Genomic DNA, 24,525 nt, shown 5'->3' with positions numbered 1-24,525 from the left:
GTGTGTGTGTGTGTGTGTGTGTGTATACCACATTTTATTTATCCATTCATCCATCGATGGATATTTGGGCTCTTTCCATACTTTGCCTATTGTTGAAAGCGCTGCTATAAACATGGGGGTGCATGTGTCCCTTCAAAACAGCCCACCTGTATCCTGTGCATAAATGCCTAGTAGTAAAATTGCAGGGTCGTAAGGTAGTTCTATTTTTAGTTTTTTTGAGGAACCTCCATACTGTTTTCCGGAGTGGCTGCACCAGCTTGCATTCCCACAAATGTATCATTATGCCACACTTGTTACTGTAGAGTCTCCAGAATCACTACTCGCAGTGGCTGCATGATGTTCCACATGTTCTCAAATGCTTTTCTTCCTTAGAGTTCATCTCATTTTACAGTTGTACACTGAATGGTATGGCTGTGTTTAAGGTGAGTCTCTTCAATTGACTCTAAGTTCCCTGAGGGCAGGGCTAGGTGAGTTAGGGCTCAGGATTGAATCACCAGCAGCAGCACACATAGAAGGCACACTGTCCCTGATAAGTATACTATACGTATGTGTGTGTGTGTGTGTATACATACATACACATATATATATGTATATATGTGTTATTATCAATATTTGTAAATTAAATTTGCATCATAATTTTATCATCTTCTGTTTAATAATTATCCACTAGTGGAAACTTTGGTTGTTTACAACACTTTACTTTTGTAAATTTTTGTGCACATTTTTTATTATTTCCTTAAACCAAATTCTTAAATTGGAATATTACTTTAAGAGGTGTCAGTACTAGGGCACCTGGTGGCTCGGTCGGTTAAGCGTCCAACTTCGGCTCAGGTCATGATCTTACGGTTTGTGGGTTCGAGCCCCGCGTCGGACTCTGTGCTTACAGCTCAGAGCCTGGAGCCTGCTTCGGATTCTGTGTCTCCCCCACCCCTCAAAAATAAATAAACACTAAGAAAAACAAAAAGAGGTGTTGGCACTTTCAGGTTTCCTAAACTTCTAGAAAAGAAGTACCAATAATGTATGGGAGTACCAATCTGACAGGGAGGCATATTTCATTTTTCCCATTTTCTTTTCATCTTATTGTGTAATGCATTCGTGCGGTACAAAATGTGAAAGTACTCCCCGTGCCCTGGCACACTTTGAATTGCCCGGTCTTCATGCCATCTTGGGCTTCATTTCCTACACAGCCTCGACAATATTAGAGGTTTTTCTCCCACTCCAAATACTTCTTTCCCTGGGGGACAAAAGGCTGATAGTGCACCTCAGACCTAATGGTAGTTATGTTCTTCTCCGGTGGGCTACTCAAATCTTGGTGCCTGACCCATGATTGTCACTTGTGGATTTGGGGCAAGTGGCCGGGAATAGGACTCCTTTTCTGCTGTGTTCCCAGAAGGTGAGCTTGTGGGGGCCCCTGGAGAGCTTCTCTGCACCCTTTCCCCTAGAGACTGTAGACAAGGATCTGGGAGTCACCGCAGTGGCGGGGCACTCTGGGAGAAACTGGAGGCCTCCTTCTCCAGAATAAACCACAGGCCTACTCCTTGCCATGACTTACTCTGTGGAGATGAGTGGGTCTCCACCTCACAGGACCGGTATCTATCTATGCCTTGGTTGTGTTACCAAATAAAACCCTGGGATAAAGGGAGAATAACTTTAGGGGAAATCAATCACCTCTGGCTGGGTCCTCTCAGACCCACAAAGCTCGACCCATCCTTTGGGACCTCAGCTCCTGGCCTGTAACCACATCTCCACTCCTTCGAGATGGAAGCTACTTTTTCTGCATGCTTGCTTTATCTCGCTGCTCACAGAGCTGAGATGAGAGCTTCCCCTGGAAATCTTTCTGCAGCTCCTCACTTCTGAGAAAGGTGATCCAACAGCACTTGCCTTCCTTCTACCATATGCTAATATTTTGTTGTCTGTCTCCCCTTTACTCCCCAACTTGTAGCTCTGATAGGAAAGAGACTGTGTGCGTCTCCTTCGTCAAAGCCTAGCAGAGTATACATGGCATGAGTGGGCACTTCAAAAATGTTGAATGAATTGTACTTGAAAGCCGAATGGCCTATTAAAGCTTTTCATAATAGTTCTGAGAAATAAAATTCACCTTTTAAAATGTACAAATCAGGGGTGCCTAGGTGGCTCAGCCAATTAAGCGTCCGACTTAGGCTCAGTTCATGATCTCACAGTTTGTGAGTTCCAGCCCCATGTCGGGCTCTGTGCTGACAGCTCGGAGCCTGGAACCTGCTTGAGATTCTGTGTCTCCCTCTCTCTCTGCCCCTCCTCCACTTGCACTATGTTTGTCTGTCTGTCTCTCTCTAAAAAAATGAATAAACATTAACAAAATTAAAACGTACAAACCAGTGGTTTTTATTATAGTCACAGAACTGCTGGATTGTCACCCTACTCTGAGACCAAGGGGGCTGAGGATCAAAGCAGTGACAACAAATTTTGTGGGAGAGGGTAACAGAGGCAGAATACCTGCAAGGGTGAGGGGCTAAGTAACACACCTTCCAGGAAGGCGAACACAAGAATTTGCTGGGGTAGGATGGGGGGTGTGTGAAGGGTTGACATCTTTCAGACATAATCAAGGTTAACTTTACAGCCCACCTTGCCATCTGTGGAGAGATCTGCAAAGGGCGAGACAAGCCAGAAAGGGAAGCAGGGGGAGAAAGGGATGAGGGATTCAGGAATGTGATTTGCAAGGTAAGAAAAACTCCTCAGCTTGCAGGAGGAAATCTCTGGGGAGGAGTAAAGGCCCACCAAGGGCTGTCCCACTCAGTCTGCTCCTGAGATGAGCAGATGGGTGAGACTGTACCAGGACTGGGCATAGAAGACTCTTATCATCCCCCTTGGCCCCACACTGAGGTCATGGAGAGAACGGACATCTTTACAATATCAGGTCGTTCTTCTAAGTGCACAGTATCTCTCTCCATTAATTTCGATTTTCTTTAATATCTTTCAGTAAAGCCTTATCATTTTATCTGCAAAGGGCCTGTACACCTATTGTTAAATTTATTCTCAAGTACTTTATATTTTTGTTGCTATTGCAAATCGTATATTTTTATTAAAATTTTTATTGCAACCTATACACTGAATCTATAAACTGTAGAAAGTTTATGAAAAAAATTGAAGACACAAAAAAAAATGGAAAAAGATTCCATGATCCTGGATAGAACAAATATTGTTAAAATGTCAATACTCCCCAAAGCAATCTACATATTCAATACAATCCCTATTAAAATAACACCAGCATTCTTCACAGAGCTAGAACAAACAATACTAAAATTTGTATGGAATCAGGAAAGACCCTGAATAGCCAAAGCAATCTTGAAAAAGAAGACCAAAGCAGGAGGCATCACAATCCCGGACTTTAAGCTGTATTACAAACCTGTAATCATCAAGGCAGTATGGTACTGGCACAAGAACAGACACTCAGATCAATGGAACAGAATAGAGAACCCAGAAAATGGACCCACAAATATATGGCCAACTAATCTTTGACAAAGCAGGAAAGAATATCCAATGGAATAAAGACAGTCTCTTCAGCAAGTGGTGCTGGGAAAACTAGACAGCAACATGCAGAAAAATGAACCTGGACCACTTTCTTTTTTTAATTTTTTTAAATGTTTATTTATTTTTGAGAGAAAGAGACAGAACGTGAGGGGGAGAGGGACAGAGAGAGAGGTAGACACAGAATTGGAAGCAGGCTCCAGGCTCTGAGCTGTCAGAACAGCACCCGATGTGGGGCTCGAACTCACAGACAGTGAGATCATGACCTGAGCTGAAGTCGGACACTCAACTGACTGAGCCACCCAGGCGTTTATTTATTTTTGACAGACAGAGATAAACAGAGCATGAGTCGAGGAGGGGCAGAGAAAGAGGGAGACACAGAATCTGAAGTAGGTTCCAGGCTCTGAGCTGTCCGCACAGAGCTTGATGGGGGCTTGAACTCACAGACAGCGAGATCATGACCTGAGCTGAAGTCAGACACTCAACAGACTGAGCCACCCAGGCGCCCCGAACCTGGACCACTTTCTTACACCATACACAAAAATAAAGTCAAAATGGATGAAAGACCTAAATGTAAGATAGGAAGGCATCAAAATCCTTGAGGAGAAAGCAGGCAAAAACCTATTTGACTTGGGCCACAGCAACTTCTTACTCAACATGTCTCCAGAGGCAAGGGAAACAATAGCAAAAATGAACTATTGGGACCTCATCAACATAAAAAGCTTCTGCACAGCGAAGGAAACAATCAGCAAAACTAAAAGGCAACCGACAGAATGGGAGAAGATATTTGCAAAGAAATATCAGATAAAGGGTTAGTATCCCAAATCTATAAAGAACTTATCAACACCAAAAAACAAACAATTCTGTGAAGAAATGGGCAAAAGACATGAATAGACACTTCTCCAAAGAAGACGTCCAGATGGCCAACTGACACGTGACAAAATGCTCAACATCGCTCATCATCAAGGAAATACAAATCAAAACTACAATGAGATACCACCTCACACCTGTCAGAATGGCGAACATTAACAACTCAGGCAACAACAGATGTTGGCAAGGATGCAGAGAAAGAGGATCTCTTTTGCATTGTTGGTGGGAATGCAAACTGGTGCAGCTACTCTGGAAAACAATATGGAGGTTCCTCAAAAAACTAAAAATAGAACTACCCTATGACCCAGCAATTGCACTACTAGGCATTTATCCAAGGGATATAGGTATGCTGTTTCAAAGGGGCACATGCTTCCCAATGTTTATAGCAGCACTATCAACAATAGCCCATGTATGGAGAGAGCCCAAATGTCCATCGAGGGCTGAATGGATAAAGAAGATGTGGTATATCTATACAATGGAGTATTACTTGGCAATCAAAAAGAATGAAATCTTGCCATTTGCAGCTACATGCATGGAACTAGAGGGTATTATGCTAAGTGAAAGTAGTCAGAGAAAGACAAATACATGATTTCACTCATATGAGGATTTTTTTTTATTAAAAAAAATTTTTTTTAACGTTTATTTATTTTTGAGACAGAGAGAGACAGAGCATGAATGGGGGAGGGACAGAGAGTGAGGGAGACACAGAATCGGAAGCAGGCTCCAGGCTCTGAGCCATCAGCCCAGAGCCTGACGTGGGGCTCGAACTCACAGACTGCGAGATCGTGACCTGAGCTGAAGTCAGATGCTTAACCGACTGAGCCACCCAGGCGCCCCACTCATATGAGGATTTTAAGACACAGATGAACACATGGGAAGGGAAGCAAAAATAATGTAAAAACAGGGAGGGGGACAAAATATAAGAGACTCTTAAATATGGAGAACAAACAGAGGGTTTCTGGAGGGGTTGTGGGAGGGGGGATGGGCTAAATGGGTAAGGGACATTAAGGAATCTACTCCTGAAATCATTGTTGCACTATATGCTAACTAACTTGCATGTAAATTAAAAAACAACAACAACAACAATTACCCATAAAAACTTTTGAGACAAAAAAATAAAATTTTTATTGCAACCAAACATAAAGTGAATAGGGGCGCCTGGGTGGCTTGGTCGGTTAAGCGTCCGACTTTGGCTCAGGTCTCACGGTCCGTGAGTTCGAGCCCCGTGGCGGGCTCTGTGCTGACAGCTCAGAGCCTGGAGCCTGCTTTGGATTCTGTGTCTCCCTCTCTCTCTGCCCCTCCCCTGTTCATGCTTTGTCTCTCTCTGTCTCAAAAATAAATAAACGTTAAAAAAAGTTTTTTTAAAAAACAAACAAAGTGAATAAAGTGTACAGCTTGACTTACATATGTATACGTTCATGTAACCAAATGGCATATTTTTATTGAAAAAATATTTTTCTGTGAAATATCTAAGTAATTCCTGAAAGTCACTAGAGAAATGGGCATTGTGAGTAAAATGTTGTTTTGAATGTAATTTTTTTTAAGTTTATTCATTTATTTTGAAGGGGGTGCAGAGAGAGAGGGAGAGAGAGAATCCTAGGCGGAGATTTGACGTGGGGGCTCAATCTCAGGAACAGTGAGATCATGACTTGAGCTGAAAAAGGAGGTTGATGCTTAACTAACCGAGCCACCCTGGTGTTTCTCACCTTAGCAGAAATGCTTTCAACATTGCATCATTACTGTGATGTGTGCTGTAGGGTTTTTGAAGATATCCTTCATCAGGTTATGGGGTGTTCTTTTGTATCAATAGATGCTGAATGTTTTGAGTAGTTTTTATGCATCAATTGACACGAATAAACTGCTTCCCCTTTAATGTATGCGTCCATATTTCTCCTAGTCTAACATTAATTTTTGAGAAATGCCTTTTGCTGTATGTTTCTTCTCAATTCTCCCTCTTTACCTATCCATTACATGTTGGTGTCCTTGGGGCCCCTGGGTGGCTCAGTCAGTTGAGTGGCTGACTTTGGCTCAGGTCATGATCCTCTGTCCCCTTCTCTCTCTGGCCCTCCCCCACTTGTGCACTCTCTCTCAAAAATAAACATGAAAAAAATAAAAAGTCTTGGTCTCCTTGTTTCCTCCATCACTCCTCCTCTCTCTTTTCAAGCTCCTGCTTTTTGTAGGTTTCCTAGGCTGTTAAAGATCGGGGGATGACAACAGGGTTTTCAGACATTTTGTCTCCTCACAGTCTGCTCTCTCCACAAGCAGGCTGAATTCAAGTTAAAACAGTGCCTTAGAAGATAGGTGGCTTATGTTCCAGTTCTCTTGATTCCCCAAAATGCGCTGAGACAGATTTCCCTGTGCCTTTCAGTCTCATCAATAAATTTCCTCTCCTATCTCCAGGTTCGTTGGGAACTCAGATGAATACACGCTGTAGAATCACTCTGCCAATTACTCACAGGTAAGATTTGGTTGTTCTCGACACAAAGGTTGTTAGAGGTAGTGTGAGGTAACGGATAGCTTGGACTTTGAAGCTAAAGGAATCTAGATGCACTCCTAATCAGCAGTATGACCTTGAACTTGTTACTTAACCTTCCTAAACCTCGTCTCCTTCGTCCAGCTTGCAGATAAGAGATGCAAAAACGGTTGACACATAGTAAGAGCTCAATGAATTTAGCGATTAAGAGACAATGCACGTGCAGACAGCCTGAAAAGCATAAAATACTCCATAATGTAAGCAGTATGCCCTCTGTGGGTTTGAGGCTCCTAAGCCAGCTCCAGTATTAGCGCCCAGGTACCGAGGAGGTAGGGTGAAGAGGGGGACTGCAGAGAAAACTACTCTGAACCTCGAATCCCCACCGTCGGGCTCCCATGGAGCGCCAAGTTGCACCCACGGTCCCTAAGTTTGGTGAAAAATGACAAAAATGACTGGGGAAGGGGCAGACGCGGCCACCCTCACATTCGCGGGAGGGATCCAGCTCCCACTCGAAAACGCCGCGCAACCAACCGCAATCACCACTATCCAGTAGGGGTTAACTAGTGCGCTCCCTGCTGCAGTCGCTAGGGGGAGCTCGTCTCGTCCCTCGCCCTAAACGGGTCCTCGTTTGCGCACGCGTGATTCCTTTCCTCCAGCGGTTTGCCCCCACACCAGCTACGTTCGAGCGGCGCGTTCCAGGCCTTTTCCGACTTAAAGCCCTGCGGCTAGGGGCCGACCGGAAGCCCAGAGGACTACTGCTAGAGGAGGGGTGGGTAAGAGAGGTGGAACTGGAGCCGGAAGCGTGACTAACCAGGCCGCCTCCCCAGGCCGGCGAAGCAGGAAGGACAAGGTGCAGGCTTGGCGGGGTGTGGCCTCGGGAGGCGGAGGGCGCTGCGATTGGCCCTCGGCTGTGGCGACGGCGACGATTGGCCCCTGAGTGCGGAGGGAGGTGAGAAGGGTAGCGGCGGTTGGAATTCAAAAGTGGCGGGTGTGGCGCTAGGCTGGTAATCGCTGGAGTTCGGAGCGCGCGTCCCTTGTGTCGCGAGCTGGCGAGAGAACGTGGGTCCCAGGAGTCCCGGCGCCCTGTCCTCTTCTATTGTGGTCCCCTGGCGCGTGCGGCACGGTGCTGGACATGGAGCCGCAGGTGAGTAAGAGCCGCCTTGGTTCTCCTGCCCCCGATGCTGACGAGCCCCTAGTTCCCGGCCGGCCTTGGTCCTGCCGGCTTGGAAGGCGAAGGTCCGCGCGTCCCCACGCATTGGAAAGGGGTGAGGGAGGGAGAAGGCAGGGAGCAGCCCCAGAAAGTCTGAGTGCACGTCTGCCTGCCCTCCTCCAATTTCAGGGAGTCTCAAAACACCTTTCCTCGCTTTCGTGTCTCCAGGATTTCCCGTTTCGAATTCTCAGGATTGTCTGACTGGTACCCACTTCTCCATTCGTACCGACGATTGCAGTCCGTGATTGAGAAGGCAGAGTCCTGAGATTCCGTTTACCTCTGGGGAAAGGGTGCCTGAGGCCAAATCCCTGGTGGTGTTCTTTCCTGTCCTCTCCTGGTTGCTGCCGCTTCGGAGTGTAGAAAGGGGATGGAATGGGGTAATCTGAACTGAAGGACTCCTTATCTCTTTCCTTCCCCAGAGTTTACAGCGATCTCTGCCCCGTGAGGCTGGTTGACTTAGTTTCTTTTCTTCTCTTATCAGTGCCCCTGCACCCCACAACCATCTGCAGCCTCCCCTGTCCAGTGGAGAAAGATGTGTGACAGCCAGAGTGTACTGACTTTTGGTGCCAGAAAAAGGCTCCTCCCTGGATGCTCTGTTTGTTAGTATTTCACATTCAGAGTTTTCCAGAGTCAAGTTTCAACCTGAAGAGAGACTCTGTGTCCTGACAACTAAAGAGCAGAGCCGTATGATGTGACAGCGAAAAATAGTAGAAGCCTTCTCATATGTATGCGTAGAATATTTACTGAGCACCTATTATGTACCATGCCCAGTTGTAGATACTTGGGATGCAGCAATAAACAAGACAAATCCCTGTCATCTCTATAGATGCTGTCCTATGGAAAGCTGTTATTTTAAGGGGAGACAGGAAATATGTCATAAGTTATATAACTCTCTTAGAAAGTGATAAGTGCTGGGGGCACCTGGATGGCTCAGTCCGTTAAGCATCCAGACTCTTGATTTTGGCTCAAGTCATGATATCATGGTTTGTGGGATCAAGCCCCATGTGGGGCTTGGGATTTTCTCTCTCTTTCTGCCCCTCTCCCCGACTTTTGCACGTGCACGCTCTCTCTCTCAAAGATAAACAAACTTCTAAAAAAGTGTTAAATTCAATGGAGAAAAGGAAAAATCTGAGCAGATTAAGAGGGAGGAGGGGAGGCCAACTGTCAGGATGGAGTATTAAATAGAATGGTCTTGGTAAGCTCCATTATGAGGAAGGTGAGCCTTGAATAAAGGCTTTGAAGGAGGTGAGGGACAAAGGCTAGTGGATATTGAAGGAAGAGCAATCCAGACCGAGGAAATCTACTAGAGCCAAGTCCTAAAGAATTGTAAAACAAAGCTAAAATGGACTGAGCGAGGGGGCAAGTTGTTGGAAGGGAAGTCAGAGAATGGAGAGTGGGATTGTTGACCCTACTGCTTCTTGTAGGAACCATTGTGAGGGCTTTGACTTTTACTCTGAGAGAGATGGGAAATCATTGGATGATTTTAAGCAGAGATAAGATCTGTGTTATATTTTAAGAGGGTCACTGGCTGCCACATTGAGCGTAGAGGTAGGGGGTAAGGATAGAAACAAGGAGAACTGTGAGGAATACAGCAGCTTTTCTCAACTTCTGTACTACTGACATTTTTACTGTGGGGGCTGTCCTGTACATCGTCTGATGTTCTCAGTGTTCCTGGCCTCTACCCACTAGATGTTGGTAGCAGCTCCCACCTAATCAATGACAAATTGTCTCCAGATGTTGCCAAATGTCCTGTCAGGAGTAAAATCACCCCCAGTTGATAACCAGTGGCAAGTGATAACCTGAGAGATAATGGTGACATGGATCAGGGTAGTAGCAGTGGAAAGAGTAACACATGGCCAGATTCTGTCATCCTTTGCTGGCATTAGATATGGAATGTAATAAAATGGGAGGCCTTGGGGTTTTTTGGCTTGGACAACTGGAAGATGTAATTATATTGACTAAGATGGACAAAGCTGTAAGAGGAGTGAGTTTGAAGGGGGCTTGGATGTTAGGAGGTGAGTTTGGATGTAAGTTTGCCATATTTATTAGAATTCAAGTGGACACATTGAGGAGACAGTTGCAAGGTCTGGGCTGGAGATATAAATCTAGGAGTGGTCAGTATATGGATGGTATTTAAAGCCATGAGAGTGAACTGGAATGTGGATAGAGAATAGAAAGACCACCATTAAAGTTTGTAGAGATGAGGAGAACCTTCCATGAGAGATGGGGAACCCAAGAGAGGATTGTCTCCTGGAAGCTAAATGAAGGAAGTGTATTAAGGAAGAGGGAGTGAGTAGTTGTATCAAATGCTGCTGATGGGTCAAGGAAAGGGAAGATGCAGAGTTGACTTAGCAACATGAGGAGAGTGACCTCGTGACCTTGAGGAGAGTGGTTCTGGTGAAATGGGGAGAGTGAAGGCCTGATTGGGATGGGTTTAGGAGAGAATCTGGACATAGTGAATGCTACGTAGATAGCACTTTTGAGTTTTGCTGCAAAGGGCAACAAAGAAAAAACTAGCAGGGAAAGTAGAGTCAAGAAACTCTTTACAACAATAGCATGTGTTGTAGCAGGTAGGAATGATCCAGTGGAGTGAAAAGTCGATGGTGTAGAGGAGAAAAGGAAGGATTGGTAGGGCTCTTTCTTAGTAGATGAGGAGAGTAGGATCTGATGTGCACATTGAGGGGAAACATTTCTCTTATGCTTCTCATTGTGGAAAGTTGGGAGTCATTGTGCCTGGCTTTATATTATAGATGGAAGAAAAATAAACACTAAACTCTCTGGAGTTTTCCTTAATAAATAAACCTTTGAATACATTTTTCAGAGCCCACACAAATTCCGGGGAGTTAGGTCTTTAGTAGATCCATTGTGGCAGTGTAGAGAGAACAAAGGGCATTGGTTATAACAAAATTCAGTGCGTAGCCTTGGAATACTTAAAGAAAACTTTGGTTTTAACACTACATTTGGGGGCATCTGGGTGGCTCTGTTGGTTGGGCATCCGACTCTTGATTTTGGCTCAGGTCATGATCTCACAATGGGTGGGATTGAGCCCTGCATCAGGCTCTGTGCTGACTGTGCAGAGCCTGCTTGGAATTCTCTCTCTCCCTCTCTCTCTCTGCCCCTCCCCTGTTCTTGTGCACACTCTCTCTGAAAAAAATAAACTTAAAAAAAGATAAAATAAAAAAAATACATTTGATTAATCTAAATTGATTAAAAAACGTTCTTTGTGTACGTACATTTCTGTAGGCAACAGAACAAAAAATGACACCTCCTTTTTTTGGGGTGGGGGCTTTTTATTTGTATAGAAGCCAATGGTTTGGATATATCAGTTTATTTAAGTATTCCCCTGTTGGTAGACATCAAATTTCATTCCTTTAAAAATGTATTGAGGTGCACCTGGCTGGCTCTGTGAACATCCTTGAATATATCACATTCTCTGTGATGTTTCTTACAACTTTATGTGAATCTGCAGTGATTTTTTTAAATGTTTATTTGTTTCGAGAGAGGGACAGAGTGCAAGTGGGGAGGGCAGAGAGAGAGGGAGAGAGAGAATCCCAAGCAGACTTCATGCTGTCAGCGCAGAGCCCTATGTGGGGCTCAGTCTCATGAACCCCGATATCATGACCTGAGTAGAAATCAAGAGTTGGATGTTCAACCAACTGAGCCACCCATGCACCCATGAGTCTGCAATGATTTTTAAATGAAAGCTTAATTAAAAAAAGAAAACCAGCCCTTCCTCTTGTTCTCTTGGTTGTTGGAACCATGACAGGCATCTTGGTGTCCACTCGGTTTCCCCCATCTCCCTCACTGCCAAGCCAGCTCCTAGTTAGGTCAATACTTGGTTTCCAGTAATCCAGCCCCTCCTTTTCATTCCCACTGAGAACAGAAAGACCACCATTCAAGTTTGGAGAAATGAGGAGAACCTTCCATGAGAGAGGGGGAACCCAAGAGAGGGTGGCCTCTCTCAGATGCATTTCTTTTTAGCCCTTAATCTCCTAAAACAGCCCCTCTTGACTGACTTCTATGAAAATTAAGCTCTTGCCCCACTGCATTCTTTACATCTAATGATTAACTTCTCTCTGTTGCATCCGGAATAGTGAGAGATGTGTATTTCCTTGGGAGAATTAAGAAAGTGGATCATTTTTTTAGAGCTTAATTATCTTGTACTCCAGTTTGGAAAGGCTGCCCTAGAAAGTAAGCTCCGGGAGGGCAGGGATTTTGTTCATTACTCTTACCCCAGCTTCTAAAACAATGTCTGGTACAGAGCAGTCTTGCAATAAATCTGAGTGCCACAAATCCTTGTTGAATGAAGGACGAAAGGAGTGATGCATTCTCTCTGCCTGTCATAGCCCTCATCTTCTGCTTCCATTCATTCTTCACATTGCTTCACTTGCTTTTCTGGTACAAATCTAGTCATATTAGTTTCCTGATTAAAAATCATCAGGGTCCCTCTTGCCTTCAGTAGACACTTGTCGTCCTTATCATGGCATGCCAACTGCCATAATCCTTGCCTTCACCTCCCCACTTTCTGTGCACACTCCATGTGTCAGCTGAACACAATAACTTGACATTCCTTGTGTGCACCCCCTTCCTTGCTTTCTGCCTATGATGCTGGTCCTTGGCCCAAGCCATCAGGCCAACTCATCCTCAAGGTTTTGACTAAAAAGACTTTTTAGAAGTGTTCTCTGACACTCTCCCCATCTGAACTATATGCCCATCCCCTCCCCTGGGCACTTTTTATGATAGCACTCAGTAAAGTTTTAATGCTCTCTTTAAATGCTTCTCTTCACCATTTTCTATGAGCATTTTGAGGGCAGGGACCACATCTGGTGGTTTGGTTACTCCCAAACGCAGATCATTTCCTGGCACATAACAGGCACTAAGTAAATATCGAGTGAATGAAGTAAGCTGAAAGACAGAGAAGACGCCTTGGAAGTAAAAGTTAACTCTTCTGGGGTGGCTGGGTGGCTCTGTCGGTTAGGTGTCCGACTTTGGCTCAGGTCATGATCTCACGGTTTGTGGGTTCAAGCCCCGCGTGGACCCTGTGCTGACAGCTCAGAGCCTGGAGCCTGATTCAGATTCTGTATCTCCCTCTCTCTCTGCTCCTTCCCCCACTCATGCTCAGTCTCTTGCTCTCAAAAATGAAATGAAATGAGATGAAATGAAATGAAATAATAAAATAAAATAATAGTAAATAAAAGTTAACTCTCATGAAGATCAGAAGTTGTTCTGTATACATGGCGTTCTCCTGATCGTGGGATAGGAGTAGGGTTTGCATAGGAAGGACCTGCGTTTAGCACAGAAACGTTCTGTGTCCTCAGAAACCCTTTAGTCCTAGGCAAACTAGAATGGTTGGTCACCCTAGACAGGAGTAGCCGTGGAGTGGACATAATCCCCAGGCACTGAATTGAGATGCTTTGGAGAGGCACTCTCTTTCTTTCCCACTGTCCCCACCTTTTACCTGACTTTGGTGGTCTCCAAACTGGGTCATGCTACTTCTGAGTCTTCTCCATGCAAGTCAACCTCATTATTTTTTATAAATAGACTCTTTTGTATATTTTTCACATGCCCAATCAGAAGCTGTATCTGGTTCTCCACATATGCAAGGCTAAAGACTAAACTCTTCCCTAGGCCTGGCATCACAGCCCTAGCAGTTAAAAACATGGCCTCCAGAACCAGACTGTGTAGATTCTAACCCTGGCTCTGCCCTTCACTGGCTGATGACCTTAGACAAGCTATTTTCCCTCTCAGTGCCTTCCTTCTCTCATCTGCAAAATGAGGCTAATAATAGCACTTCTCAGTGGGCTGCTGTGAGGATTAAGAAGCTGATACAGATGAAGTATTTAAAACAATTTCTAAAATGTTACCTGCTCCTCCCATCTAGTCTTCAGCCTTATCTTTCTTCCACTCTCTCCCTTATGATTCTCCATTCTAGCTCAAAGAGCCCGTTGGTCTCCCAGCTGTATCATGTGCGTGTTTGAGGTTTTGCCTTCTGAAAACAATGTCCATGTCTTTCTGCTTATTTAAGTAACTACCCTTAAAGTTAGCTGAAGTTTAGCGTCGTCTGTCCAGCTTTTCCCTTAGAGATTTCTCCCACTTTTGCATTATGTCCCACTTCTCTCTTTGCCTTTTGGCTGGCACATAATCTGTGGGCCCCAGTTTGTGCCCAAGAGGTACTCAGTGCTTGTTGGTGGTTAAGAGTTTGGGTGGGGGGGCCAAGAAGGGGAGTTCCTGGGACATTTGGGCTCCAGGGAGTTGTCTAAAGCTTCTCTCTTTTCCCAACAGAGGTCCCCCTTGTTGGAAGTGAGGGGGAACATACAGCTAAAAAGACCCCCGGTCAAGGCTCCTTCTCGGCTGCCTCTTCCGGGAACCAGGTTTAAGAGGGGGCCTGACCAGATGGAGGATGCCTTGGAGCCTGAGAAGGTAAGCTGGGTTTGGAAAGCTTTACATGTACATGTATGTGTGTGTGAGAGAGAGGGACAGAGAGTGTGTGTGTCTAACTCAATCAGGGAGAGTAAGTGGACCCCATTCTTGTCTTTCTCCAGAAAAGGACACGAGGCCTGGACACAGTGGCCAAAATTGCCACATCCCGCCCCAGAGCACCAGCCCTCACCACAGTGCCACAGACACAAGGCCAGACCACAGGTGGGCTCTAGGGGTGGACAGAAACCAAGGGAACGGAAGTCCAGTGCTCTTCAGATTTCTTTCAATTTTAGCATATTTTGAATAGGTAATATGTTTCACTTGTTTCAAAATTCCAAAGGCACAGAAGTCATTATTATACAGTGAAAAGTCTCCCTCCTACCTCTGTCCCCCAGCCACCAGGTCCCTTCCCCAGGAGCAACTGTATGTCCTTCCAGGGGTGTTCTATCATGGACATGTCTCCAATATTTTTTACATAAATGGTAGCATACTTGACATGTGGTTCTGCCCCGTGTTCTTTTTTTGCTTATCTTGGTCCAACTTTTTCTTGGGGTGTTGTGTAATTCCTGGTCCTGGGAAGGATACCTTTAGAAGCTGGCCACACTTCAGGGAAGAGGGAAGCTGTCTTATTTCTAATCCTCAGAAAACACAACTCTTCTGCCCCTGGCCCAGCCAGAGTTCACACCATCCTGAGTCTGGTTGTTCTTTTTCCTCTCTCCCATCTCCTGACAGCTCCAAAAGTTCCCAAGAAGACAGGACCCCGATGTTCCACAGCTGTTGCCACAGGTAGTAGTGCTTCAGAGCTGGAGCTGAGAAGAGATTTGGGGTGTGTGTAAAGGGAGGGTGTGTAAAGGACACCCGTGCTGATTCCGTACGTTAACTCCCCAATTCTCTAGCGCTGAAGAATCAGAAACCAGGCCCTGCTGCTCCTGCCCAGAAGCCTGGAGGTAGGTGACAAACATAACCACTAGGTGAGGGGCTGGGACAGGGAAGAGAGGAGATGGTGAGTACCCCAAAACATCCATCTGGTCTCCTCCCTCTCTGGAGGGGAAGGAGATATAGCAGGAGGTGTGGAGGCCTTAAAGCCTAGGAGGGAAGAGAGGCAGAAAGCCAAGGCCTCCCTGACCCTGCCCTTTCTGTGCCATGTTAGCGGCTGCTCCCGTGCTGGGAGGGAGGAAACCCACCAAACGTCCGGCCTGGGACTTAAAGGGTCAGTTATGTGACCTAAATGCAGAGCTGAAATGCTGTCGTGAGAGGACTCAGACATTGGACCAGGAGAACCAACAGCTACAGGACCAGCTCCGGGAGGCCCAACAACAGGCCAAGTCCCTGGGGGCAGAATGCAGGACACTGGAAGGGGAGTTGGCCAGGGCGCAGGCCCAGGCCGAGCAGGGCCAACAGGAATTGGGGAACCTAAGGGCCCGTGTCCTGGAGCTAGAAGAGCAGCTGGGCACACAGCAGGGCTTGGTGCAAGAGCTCCAGAAAGAACAGTTGGGGTTGCAGGAGGAGCGAAGGGGACTGGCTGCCCGGCTGGAGGAGCAGGAGGTAAGGACCACCTTCTCACCAAATGCTAACCCTTCTTTCTGGGTTACCCTGAAGTCTCTTTGGGCTTAGGGTCCCTGCCTGCCTTTCTTTGGCAGTACACGTCTGTCCTCTAACCTCCACCCCAGCCCACCCCTGACTGTGTCTTATTTCTGCCCTGCTTCTCCCTGTCCTTCTTGCTTTCATAGCTCCCACCTGGATCTGTGTCTCCCTTCATCCTCTGTCTCCGCCTCTGTCTTTCTCTCTTTCTTTCCTGATCAAAAGTCTCCATGGCAGGGGTGCCTGGGTGGCTCAGTCGGTTAGGCATCTGACTCTTGATCTCGGCTCAGGTCTTGATCTCTGGGTCGTGAGTTCAAGCCCTGCGTTGGGCTGTGCTGGGCATGAAGCCTACTTAAAATAATAATAATAATCGTGGGGTGCCTGGGTGGCTGAGTCGGTTAAGTGTCCAACTTTTGGTTTCAGCTCAGGTCATGATCTCACAGTTTCGGGAGTTCAAGCCCCGACAGCACTAAGCCTGCTTGGGATTCTCCCTCTCTCCCTCTCTCTCTGCCCCTCCCCCCAACTCTGCTGTCCCTGTCTCTCTCAAAAATAAATAAACTTAAAGAATTTTTTTTTAAAAAGTCAGGGTGCTTGGGTAGCCCAGTCAGTTGAGTGCCCAACTTCAGCTCAGGACATGATCTCACAGTTCGTGAGTTCGAGCCCTGCATCAGGCTTTCTGCTGTCAGCGCAGAGCCCGCTTCAGATCCTTTGTCCCTCTCTCTCTGCCTCTCTCTCTTCCTCTCTCTCAAAAATAAACATTTAAAAAACTTTCTTTTTATGTTTATTTTTGACACACACACACACACACACACACACACACACACACACACACACACAGTGTGAGTTGGGGAGGGGCAGAGAGAGAGGGAGACACAGAACCCAAAGCAGGCTCCAGGCTCTGAGATGTCAGCACAGAGCCTGACGTGGGGCTCAACCCCACGGACCGCGAGATCATGACCTGAGACAAAGTTGGACGCTTAACTGACTGAGCCACCCAGGTGCCCCCAAAATAAACAAACATTTAAAACCAAATCTCCGGGGCACCTGGGTGGCTCAGTCAGTTAAGCGTCCGACTTTGGCTCAGGTCATGATCTCACGGTTCGTGAGTTCAAGCCCCGCATTGGGTTCTGTGCTGACAGCTCAGAGCCTGGAGCCTGCTTCAAATTCTGTTTCTCCCTCTCTCTGCCCCTCCCTTTCTCACACTCTGCCTATCTCTCTCTCTCAAACATAAATAAACATTAAAAAAAATTTTTTTTAATAAAAAAATAAAACCAAATCTCCATGGCATTCTCTCTTCCTCTTCTCATGTCCATTTGACTCCTTGGTGAGCACCAACTAGATTGAATTCCTTGCAGTTTCTCCGATGCCTCAATCTTCTCTTCAAGGCCATTTTGCATATATACTTCCCTCGCTGCAGAATGTTCTTTCTGTTCTCCATCTTTTCCTGGGTTTACTCCTGTACTTTTGGGTGTCAGCTTAGATGTCATTGTCCTTATGCCCCTTCTGGCTCTTCCCACAGCACTCCCTATTCTAGTACCATGATTCCTATTTTCTTCCCTCTTTCTTTACCAGACTGAAGTCCTTGGGGACAGGGACCACCCTACCTCCACCCCCCACCTCATCATGACTTGTCCTTCTTCCTTGTTGTGTCTCACCCTCTGTGTCCGTTCCGTTCTGGACAGAGGAGGCTACAGGCGTCAGAAGCAGCTCTGTCAGGCAGCCAAGCAGAGGTGGCGTCTCTGCGCCAGGAGGCTACAACCCAGGCGGCCTTACTAGTGGAGCAAGGAGAACGTCTCCATGGGCTAGAGATGGAGCGCCGGCGATTACACAATCAGCTACAGGAACTCAAAGGCAATATCCGTGTGTTCTGCCGGGTCCGCCCTGTCCTTCCAGGGGAGCCCACCCCACCCCCTGGCTTCCTCCTGTTTCCCTCTGGCCCTGGTGGGCCCTCTGATCCTCCAACCCGCCTCAGCCTCTCCCGATCTGACGAGCGTCGTGGGACCCTGAGTGGGGCGCCGGCCCCCCCCACCCGCCATGACTTCTCCTTTGACCGGGTCTTCCCACCAGGGAGTGGACAGGACGAAGTGTTTGAGGAGATTGCCATGCTTATCCAGTCAGCCCTGGATGGCTACCCAGTATGCATCTTTGCCTACGGCCAGACAGGCAGTGGCAAGACCTTCACGATGGAGGGTGGGCCTGGGGGAGACCCCCAGGTGGAGGGGCTGATCCCTCGGGCCCTGCGGCATCTCTTCTCCGTGGCCCAGGAGCTGGGCGGCCAGGGCTGGACCTACAGCTTTGTGGCAAGCTATGTAGAGATCTATAATGAGACTGTCCGAGACCTGCTGGCCACCGGGACCCGGAAGGGCCAGGGCGGCGAGTGTGAGATTCGCCGGGCAGGGCCAGGAAGCGAGGAGCTTACTGTCACCAATGCCCGATATGTTTCTGTCTCCTGTGAGAAAGAGGTAAGGACTGATGGGCCCTGGGACTGGAAAACAGGGAGGAATGGATCGGGTGGCATCAGGTGCAGGTGGATGCAGAAGGGAGCAGGAGAAAGTCAAAGGCTGAGGGGAGGGTATGTTGTGCGGATGGGTCGCCACATCAGCATTGGCTGGCGGGCTGGAAGGTAGATCTGTCCGTCGTACAGAACTAGGGAGTGGAGTGACGCGTGTGCCAGGGTGTTCTCCGGCCCCGGCCCACTGCATCTGAGGCCTCAGCTCCTACTACTCCTCTTGCCCAGTTCACTCTGGCCATGCTGGCCTCCTGGCTGTTCTTTAGCCTGCTAGTCACGTTCTTGTAGCAGGGCCTTTGCCTGAATGTTCCTCTCCCAGAGTGGCTTGCTCCCTCACTGCCTTAGGAGTTTAAGGTACTGAAGCTGTTCCTGGCCGTTGTGTCTAAAATTGCAACTCTCACCCTACTTTCACATACTCCTTATTCTGTTTTGTTTTGCTCCTCAGTATCTCAGCTATTCTGTGCGTTTTATTTATTTTGTCTCTTCACTGGCTGGAAAGGAAGCTTCAAGAGGGCAGGTGCTGACTCTTGTTAATTGCTACTGATATAGCTATGCATTGACTCCCTGCCTGCTTTTTGCCCCTTGCTGTTCCCCATCCCCAGGTGGAGGCCCTGCTCCATCTGGCCCACCAGAACCGGGCTGTGGCCCGCACAGCCCAGAATGAGCGATCATCACGCAGTCACAGTGTGTTCCAGCTGCAGATCTCTGGGGAGCACGCTGGGCGAGGCCTGCAATGTGGGGCCCCCCTCAGCCTTGTGGACCTGGCTGGGAGTGAGCGGCTAGACCCCGGCTTAACCCTTGGCCCTGGGGAGCGGGAACGCCTTCGGGAAACCCAAGCCATTAACAGCAGCCTGTCTACCCTGGGGCTGGTCATCATGGCCTTGAGCAACAAGGTGGGCATGGGGATGTTGGCAGGTGGGACCTGGGATGGTTTGGGGCTGGTCATGCTGAACCCTGTCCTATCCTAATCACCTATCCCCCTCAACTCTCAAGGAGTCCCATGTGCCTTACCGGAACAGCAAGCTCACCTACCTGCTGCAGAACTCTCTGGGTGGCAGCGCTAAGATGTGAGTGAAAGGGACAGACGGATAGAAGAGGTTGGGTGGAGGGGTGCCTGGCTGGATCAGTCAGAGGAGCATGTGACTCTTGATCTTGGGGTCGTGAGTTTGAGCCCCATGTTGGGTGTAGAGATTACCTAAATAAATAAGATTTAGAAAGGAGGGGGCATTGGGTGGAGACTGTGATGCTGGGGTCAGGGGCAGGAAAATGGAAACCTGGTCCAGGCTCTACTCAGCCACTGATGCTGGGGTTTGGCCCCCTCTCTTCTCTCCACAGGCTCATGTTTGTGAACATTTCCCCTCTGGAAGAGAACGTGTCCGAGTCCCTCAACTCCCTACGCTTTGCCTCCAAGGTGCAGTTACCACCAAGCCCAGGCCCTGTCCGGACCCCTGGGTGGTTGTAGGCTTCTCCATTCTGACCCTTCAGTCCTTTAGGCCAAGGGCACATTCATCTGGAAAGGATTTGCATTTGTCAGGCATCCGGGGCACTACCTCTCTAGATTCATTTTTAACTATTTGCTTTTGGGTTTTTTAATTTTTAAAAATAGGTAGTTAAAAGGGTAAAACTATATAAAAGCTATATACAACAAATGAAGTTTTACCACCACCCCTGTCTACCCCTTTCTCCCTACCTGCCCTATCATTTTTCTCATTTATCATTTTACTTATCCTTTCAGTGTTTCTTTTTGCAAAATAGGCAATATGCATGTGCTTATTCTTTTTTATATAAAAGATCTCTCTCATATACATATGTGTGTGTATATATATATGTATCTATATGTGTGTGTGTGTGTGTGTGTGTGTGTGTATATATATATATATATATATATAGTTCTGTACTTTGTTTTGCTTATCAAGACAGCCCCAAGATTAGTCCCCACTAGTACACAGAGATCATTCCATTATTTTTATGTCTGCCTAGGACTCCGTTGTGTGGCTGCACCAAAGTTTATCCACCAGTTCCCTCTACTGGACACTTGGATTGTTTCCACTTTATTTCTATTACAAACAAGGCCATGTTGACTAACCTTGTACATATGTCATCTTGTATTTATTTAGTTATAACTGACCATCTTTTTTTTTTTTTTTAATGTTTATTTTTGAGAGAGAGAGAGAGAGAGAGAGAGAGACAGAACATGAGCAGGGGAGGGGCAGAGAGAGAGGGAGACATAGAATCTGAAGCAGGCTCCAGGCTCTGCGCTGTCAGCACAGAGCCTGATGCGGGGTTCAAACCCACAAACAGATCATGACTGGAGCCGAAGTCAAACGCTTAACTGACTGAGCCACCAGGCACTCCTGACTATCTTTTTTTTTTTTTAATGTTTATTTATTTATTTTGAGAGAGAAAGTATGAACAGGGGAGAGGCAAAGAAAGAGGGAGAGAAAGAATCCCAAGCAAGCTTCTCACTATTACTCAGAGCCCGACCCCAGGCTTGAACCAATGAACTGTGAGATCATGACCTGAGCTGAAATCAAGAGTCAGACATCTAACTGACTGAGCCACCTAGGCACCCCAGTTATATCTGACTATCTAGGGAGAGATTCCTGGAAATGGGATTTTCTGGACCAAAATAGACATTTTTTTCAGACCATTCCAAATAGTGTGAATTCAGGCCCCAAAACACACTTAAACATTAGGTGGAAGGAGGGCCATGCCATGAATTCTCTAGGAGATTTATGCTCCCTGCACTAGAGTTAAGTCAGAAGGTTTCCATACTGTTGGTCTCTGGAGGGTAGTTTTTTCTCTGGCTGTTCCCTTCCTGAGGGTTCTGGCTTTATTCAGGATCTCTGGTCAGGCGTGCCCTTCTGCTGTACTCAGGCTTACCCCAGTGGACATTGGTTGCTCCCATGGGAGTAGTCAGGTCCTTTGGCACCTTGCCCTGGTCTTCTGCTTTGATCAGGATTTCCTTTGCTGTCTTGCAAGTTTGATTAAAGTTCTGTCAACATCATTAACAGCCAAAGCATAAACTCTTTACTATCCTCTAATACCCAATTTATGTTGTTAAATTTCACCTGATTGTCTCAAATGTCTTTTATATATTAGGTTTATTCTAATTGGGATCAAAGCAAGGGCCACTCATTTCTTTTTGTTGGATTGTCTCTTAAATTTATTTTAATCTGTAAGAATCTCACGACCTTTTATGATACTTATTTGTTGAAGAAATAGGGTCATTTGTCTGGTAGAATATACCAAATCTGGATTTTGGCTGGTTGCTTCCTTCTTCCATAATTTTTGTTATCTAGTGGATTCAGGGGCTTTGATTAAATTTGAATCAGTCTCACATTTCCTGACAAGAAAACTTAAATGGTGCAGTACACTTTTTGTTGAGGCAGGAGGCACCTAAATATCTAATTGTTCTACTTTTAATGAAATAAAAACCAATCATTGGATTTGGGTGTTATCAACTTGATCTATCCATTTGAAAATACCCTGTTGACCTAGTGATTTCACCTAGTGATTTTATCAATGTTCATACCTAGATCTTCTATTTCTTTTTTTTTTTTTGAAATTGGAAGTCTCTACATGATTTTTATTTTTTTTATTTTTATTTTATTTATTTATTTTTTTTAATATATGAAATTTATTGTCAAATTGGTTTCCATACAACACCCAGTGCTCATCCCAAAAGGTGCCCTCCTCAATACCCATCACCCACCCTCCCCTCCCTCCCACCCCCCATCAACCCTCAGTTTGTTCTCAGTTTTTAACAGTCTCTTATGCTTTGGCTCTCTCCCACTCTAACCTCTTTTTTTTTTTTTTCCTTCCCCTCCCCCATGGGTTCCTGTTAAGTTTCTCAGGATCCACATAAGAGTGAAACCATATGGTATCTGTCTTTCTCTGTATGGCTTATTTCACTTCGCATCACACTCTCCAGTTCCATCCACGTTGCTACAAAAGGCCATATTTCATTTTTTCTCATTGCCACGTAGTATTCCATTGTGTATATATACCACAATTTCTTTATCCATTCATCAGTTGATGGACATTTAGGCTTTTTCCATAATTTGGCTATTGTTGAGAGTGCTGCTATGAACATTGGGGTACAGGTGCCCCTATGCATCAGTACTCCTGTATCCCTTGGATAAATTCCTAGCAGTGCTATTGCTGGGTCATAGGGTAGGTCTATTTTTAATTTTCTGAGGAACCTCCACACTGCTTTCCAGAGCGGCTGCACCAATTTGCATTCCCACCAACAGTGCAAGAGGGTTCCTGTTTCTCCACATCCTCTCCAGCATCTATAGTCTCCTGATTTGTTCATTTTGGCCACTCTGACTGGCATGAGGTGATACCTGAGTGTGGTTTTGATTTGTATTTCCCTGATAAGGAGCAATGCTGAACATCTTTTCATGTGCCTGTTGGCCATCTGGATGTCTTCTTTAGAGAAGTGTCTATTCATGTTTTCTGCCCATTTCTTCACTGGGTTATTTGTTTTTTGGGTGTGGAGTTTGGTGAGCTCTTTATAGATTTTAGATACTAGCCCTTTGTCCGATATGTCATTGCAAATATCTTTTCCCATTCCGTTGGTTGCCTTTTAGTTTTGTTGGTTGTTTCCTTTGCTGTACAGAAGCTTTTTATCTTCATAAGGTCCCAGTAATTCACTTTTGCTTTTAATTCCCTTGCCTTTGGGGATGTGTCGAGTAAGAGATTGCTACGGCTGAGGTCAGAGAGGTCTTTTCCTGCTTTCTCCTCTAAGGTTTTGATGGTTTCCTGTCTCACATTCAGGTCCTTTATCCATTTTGAGTTTATTTTTGTGAATGGTGTGAGAAAGTGGTCTAGTTTCAGCCTTCTGCATGTTGCTGTCCAGTTCTCCCAGCACCATTTGTTAAAGAGACTGTCTTTTTTCCATTGGATGTTCTTTCCTGCTTTGTCAAAGATGAGTTGGCCATACGTTTGTGGGTCTAGTTCTGGGGTTTCTATTCTATTCCATTGGTCTATGTGTCTGTTTTTGTGCCATAGATCTTCTATTTCATTAGGGAGTTTAATTTTCCCATTCTACACGTAGTAGTCACATTTCTTCTAGAAAGTACTTTCCTTTACCATGTATTATTTGGTTACTCTGAAATTCTGCACATATAGGAAATGCAGGATACATGCTAGATTCTTTATCGATTTCTAGTATTAGAAGTTGATATCTTGGCAACTTCCAAAGATAACCAAGTGAGTTTTTATGGGGGGTGGAGGAGTATCATTTTACAGATGCTTATGTATTAATATCTATCCTTTGTAGTCATTATTCTTTCTGATGCTCAAATTGCTCCATCTTTGCCCAGTGGGAACTCCTTTAAGTTGGCTCCTGTGCCCTTTAGACAGGACCCAAGTAGTCTTTATTCTAGATTCACTTTGTACAAATCCTGCCCTAGACTTGGGATCATTTTTCTGAGGAGCCTTGATTCCTAAATGAGTGTTGTTCATGTTTTATCTAGCTTATTAGGAGGGCTTGGGGTCTCTGGGCCACGAAATTGCTGGAAATGGACACTCCATCTCTCTCTGCTCCTGTGTGTGGCTTCCATCCTTCTCAAGCCTTTTCACCTACTCTTTGACTTTGTGTGGTCAATGGGCATAGAAGTAACCATAACTGAGGCCTGTACCTGCCTTCAGAGCCCTTGGTTTCAGTATTTTCTGAGGGCAGCCCTAATATTGGGAGTGGGAGGTGATCTTGGAGAAAAACTGTACTTTTGGCTACTCTGAAAACGTTTTTATCTTGTCTAAACCCCCTGTCCGCAGGTGAACCAGTGTGTTATTGGTACGGCCCAGGCTAACAGGAAATGAAGACTGATCCAGATCCTGTGTGTGTGTTTAGGGATGGGGATGGGGCAGCTGAGGGATGCTTTATTGGGGGGTGGGGGGAAGGGGTGCCGTATGACCTGGGTCTATCAAATAAAGAACAGTTTTTTTTGT

The 24,525-nt window shown here is 46.1% G+C and overlaps 1 protein-coding gene and 1 pseudogene across 2 annotated transcripts; one reads left to right on the top strand and one right to left on the bottom strand.

The window, feature by feature from the left end:
* LOC106976108 (diphthine methyl ester synthase-like) overlaps positions 1-7,805 on the bottom strand; it is an 11,446-nt pseudogene extending 3,641 nt beyond the window's left edge.
* Positions 7,492-24,525, top strand: KIFC1 (kinesin family member C1). 2 transcript variants are annotated; one of them, XM_027058004.2, is made up of 11 exons: positions 7,492-7,796; positions 14,340-14,477; positions 14,600-14,699; positions 15,210-15,263; positions 15,374-15,424; positions 15,628-16,022; positions 17,741-18,520; positions 19,170-19,460; positions 19,561-19,634; positions 19,903-19,978; positions 24,352-24,483. In XM_027058004.2, the coding sequence occupies exons 2-11, from the start codon at positions 14,451-14,453 to the stop codon at positions 24,394-24,396; spliced, it is 1,893 nt and encodes a 630-aa protein (XP_026913805.1). In that variant the 5' UTR covers positions 7,492-7,796; positions 14,340-14,450; the 3' UTR covers positions 24,397-24,483. The 2 variants fall into 2 exon arrangements, with proteins under 2 accessions (XP_026913805.1, XP_014928986.2); XM_015073500.3 differs by lacking the exon at positions 7,492-7,796 and adding an exon at positions 7,823-7,991 and having other exon boundaries at positions 24,352-24,525.

Source organism: Acinonyx jubatus, chromosome B2, assembly GCF_027475565.1.
Source record: "Acinonyx jubatus isolate Ajub_Pintada_27869175 chromosome B2, VMU_Ajub_asm_v1.0, whole genome shotgun sequence".
NCBI lineage: Eukaryota > Metazoa > Chordata > Mammalia > Carnivora > Felidae > Acinonyx > Acinonyx jubatus.
The sequence above is the reverse complement of the archived record's forward strand: the minus strand, read 5'-3'. Positions and strand labels throughout refer to the sequence as shown.

What these genes read in the sequence shown, in the direction of transcription:
- KIFC1 (XM_015073500.3), top strand. An exon ending in CCCGGCTGGAGGAGCAGGAG is followed by an intron (nt 16,023 to 17,740) that starts GTAAGGACCACC and finishes CGTTCTGGACAG; the next exon opens with AGGAGGCTACAGGCGTCAGA. An exon ending in CTGGGTGGCAGCGCTAAGAT is followed by an intron (nt 19,635 to 19,902) that starts GTGAGTGAAAGG and finishes TTCTCTCCACAG; the next exon opens with GCTCATGTTTGTGAACATTT.